We start from the raw sequence: 4,097 nt of genomic DNA on the forward strand, positions 1-4,097 counted from the left end.
ATGAGGCTTTCAAGAAGTTCAGTTTGTATTTTTCGTCTGTAAATCTGGGACAACCTAGGGTTAGAGAGCTAACAAAAAACTTTTTTTTTTAATATTGTACATAAGGGCAGCATATGACAATTAAATTAAGCCGCTAAATCATCTTGCTCTTGTTTTGCCAACATTCTATGCACATTGTAGTGTTTTAATTAGATTAGGGCTGCAACTAATTATTTTTTCCATCATCAATTAATCTGTTGACACGTTTTTGATGAATTGTTTAAACTCTTTGTAGAGAAAAAAAGGGGAATGGTGACGCCTATTAAAATACCCCAGAGCACCAAGTTGCATCTTCAATTTGTTTGTTTTCTGTCAGTTCATTTTCTGTCGACCTTATGTGGTTACTAAACACAATTCTCTCTCTTTGCCTCTTTCTGCAGAGAACACAAACAGCAGATGAACTATGAATGCTGAACAAAATGATCTCCTCCCTCCTGCGCCAGACAATGAGAGGTCGTAGGCTGAAGGGGGCGCTGTCCAACCCCCTCTTTGTGCTGCTTTTGGCCCTCCAGATCTTGGTGGTGGCCGGGCTGGTTCGTGCTCAGACCTGTCCTTCCGTCTGCTCATGCAGCAATCAGTTCAGCAAAGTCATATGCACCCGCCGCAGCCTACGGGACGTCCCAGATGGCATTTCCACCAACACTCGCTACTTGAACCTCCAGGACAACCTCATCCAGGTCATCAAGGTGGACAGTTTCAAACACCTGCGCCATCTGGAGATCCTGCAGCTGAGCAAAAACCACATCCGCAACATTGAAATTGGCGCCTTCAATGGGCTGGCCAGTCTCAACACCTTGGAGCTCTTTGATAATCGGCTTACGACAATCCCCAATGGAGCATTTGAGTACTTGTCCAAGCTAAAGGAATTATGGCTACGGAACAACCCAATCGAAAGTATACCGTCTTATGCCTTCAACCGGGTCCCCTCGCTCCGACGGCTGGATCTAGGTGAGCTCAAACGTCTCTCCTACATTTCTGATGGAGCCTTCAAGGACTTGAGCAACCTGCGCTACCTGAACCTGGGAATGTGCAACCTCAAGGAGATCCCCAACATCTTACCCTTGGTCAGGCTCGAGGAGCTGGAAATGTCAGGAAACCAGCTCTCCGTCGTCAAGCCCAGCGCATTTTTAGGATTAGTGAACCTCCAGAAGCTGTGGATGATGCACGCACAGGTCCAAACTATCGAGAGGAATTCCTTCGATGACCTCCAGTCACTGGTGGAGCTCAACCTGGCTCACAACAACCTTACCTTTCTCCCACACGACCTGTTCACGCCGTTGCATCGCCTGGAGCGGGTCCACCTCCACCACAACCCTTGGAACTGCAACTGTGATATCCTGTGGCTCAGCTGGTGGCTGAAGGAGACGGTGCCGGCCAACACCAGCTGCTGCGCCCGGTGCCATTCTCCCACAGTCTTCAAAGGTCGCTACATTGGGGAATTGGACCACAGCTACTTCCAGTGTGACGTTCCCGTCATCGTGGAGCCGCCCAGTGACTTGAATGTGACAGAGGGCATGGCTGCGGAGCTTAAATGCCGTACGAGCTCGCTGACGTCCATCAGCTGGCTGACGCCAAACGGCTCGTTGGTGACACACGGGGCTTATAAGGTGCGTCTGGCCGTGCTCAATGATGGGACACTGAACTTTACTACTGTCACAATGCAGGACACTGGGACGTACACCTGTATGGTTAGCAACACAGCAGGCAACATTTCTGCCTCTGCTGTGCTGAATGTCACTTCTGTGGAAAACAGCGGGGTGACCTACTTTACCACAGTCACCGTGGAGACCATCGAGACCCCGGGGGATGATAGTCAAACGCCGCTTCCCCCGTTTGGCTGGACGTCGTCCTCCACGACGAGAGGCACTCCCATTTCAACAAGGACCACAGAGCGGACTTACACAATTCCAGTTCTTGATCCGGATGGAGAGGGCGCCCTCAATGGCCTGGATGAGGTGATGAAAACCACCAAGATCATCATCGGCTGCTTCGTGGCCATCACGCTCATGGCTGCTGTTCTGCTGGTCATTTTCTACAAGATGAGGAAGCAGCACAACCAGCAGGACCCCGATGGCCCCGCGTCCTCCATGGAGGTCATAACAGTTGAAGAAGAGCTCGCAGGTGTCGCTGCCATGGAGAGGCACCTATCGCTGCCCCCTCTGGAGCACTACAACCACTACAACTCCTACAAGAGCTCTTACCACCACGGTCCGATGCTCAGCACCCTACACAGCTCAGCCACACAGGAACCTTTACTGATTCAAGCCTGCTCGAAAGACAATGTACAAGAGACCCAAATCTGATCTTGAATTTGACTTGAGCATCCGGTGTCAGCAGTTTCATACTAGGAGTACAATGGACCAAAACCTGAAGATAAAAAGGAGTCAAAATTACTTTGACCTGACAAAGTTGATGGCGATAAATCAGCATTTGGCAAAAGGGACGACGTGTGATACTTTAAAAAGTGTCTTTACAAAAACAAAGATTATTTATTAAAAGTATGTCTAGTGGCTAAATGAAGAAAAACATTTTGTGATAGCTTTTTAGCTCATTTTATTTCTCTCTCTCTCTCTGTGTATGTGTAATACTGCACAAGGGAAGGAATGGTTGACAAAACATGAATGTGGAATCTATCGAATGCGGCTTGTGTGAAACCACTGCAGAAATTGGCCTTAAAAACAAAAAAATGAATGCAATGCCATTGATTTAAGTCTTAGATTTTACCCGATAATGTGTTTTGTTGAAGGGCATTGCTTTAGCATTTACGAGCGTTTATTTGTCCGAGCACACCACGTCCTATTTTCCGCAGAGGTTTACGAGAGACAAAACACAAAATGGGTTTGTGTTCATCGCCATCGCCATCATATTTTTGCTGTCACTCAACGCAAAATTGGATCTTTTAATGACACAGCTCCGGATGATATCACAGTAAAGCCAGCATGCCTGAGGAGCGGAGCAGCCAAATTAGTAACTGTGCATTTCCCCCGTGGCTCCTAAACAACGGCCATACATCCTTCACTTTAATTAAGATTAGGTTCTTGCTCCCGCTCCCCCTCCTCTATTCAACCTACCTTTTTTCTTTACACTTCAACCCACTCCTTCTACCCCTCCCCTCCACTGTCTGAGTGCTTCCTCGTCCCCGTCTACCTTCTGTCTCCTTCCCTCCGCGTCGTCTCGCTTCTTTTGATTGTCTCTCCGTCACTTAGCTCGGGCACGTTCCTCACCCCCTTCGCCGTGTCTCATTTGTCTCGTTTTATCCGCCCGCCGTGTGTGCCGCGCGACGGCAGAATATTGCTCGGGAAAATGAGGGGGAGCATACGGCTGCAGTCTGCAGCCTCCCCGTTAACCCAGTAATGATGTACGTCCACTCAGTGTCGCGTTACCCCGCCATCACCCCCGGGGTCACACGAGCTCAGGCGCTGATGGTCCATCTGTTATACAGATAGAGAGGCAAATGAGGCTGCTTTGTAATGTGGTGTGACCCTGTCAGGCTAACACAGACCGGGGCTAACGTAGTCAGTGAGGCAGTTAGGGAACCTGCAACAAAATAAGAGGAGATGGGTTATAGCTCATTAATCCGTATCAGCAGTTAATTTGCAGACGAACAGAGGAAAGATGATAACAGAACAGCGGGAGGCTTTTCCACGCTCCCCGTGCCCGACATCTAACCGGGGGAAGAGGCCTTTGATATCGGGAGCAACCCTCGCTCAGTCTCATTTTTGTCTGAGAAAAAAAAACGCGGCCACTTTGATGTTGCATCATTTATAGACCATCGGAACATCGTCTCTCCTGTAGACTCCTGTTTACGCTTTTCTTTTTTTCATATAGTCTTTCAAAGAGGGAGGCTTAAGGAAGAGGGAGGCAGGGATGAAAAGTGAGGACCGGTGTGTGGGGAGGTGGAGGGACAGACCCATAACTGCCATGAGGGGTCTTCAAACAGATATATTACAGATATGAAGGGAGAGGAGTGGGAGATAAGGAACAAGGAGGCAAAACTAGCCATCAGACGGTCGCCATGGAAACAGTGACCTTGTGCAGAAAGTAAGAAGAGGTAGATG

General features: G+C 48.8%; 1 protein-coding gene across 1 annotated transcript; it reads left to right on the forward strand.

The window, feature by feature from the left end:
- Positions 1-446: 446 nt before the first annotated feature.
- lrrc4cb (leucine rich repeat containing 4C-b) lies at positions 447-2,342 on the forward strand (the record flags this gene model as incomplete). The annotated part of the gene is made up of 1 exon (XM_079216858.1): positions 447-2,342. The coding sequence occupies one exon, from the start codon at positions 447-449 to the stop codon at positions 2,340-2,342; it is 1,896 nt and encodes a 631-aa protein (XP_079072984.1).
- Positions 2,343-4,097: the final 1,755 nt, after the last annotated feature.

The sequence above is a fragment of the Taurulus bubalis genome, assembly GCF_910589615.1.
Source record: "Taurulus bubalis genome assembly, chromosome: 4".
NCBI lineage: Eukaryota > Metazoa > Chordata > Actinopteri > Perciformes > Cottidae > Taurulus > Taurulus bubalis.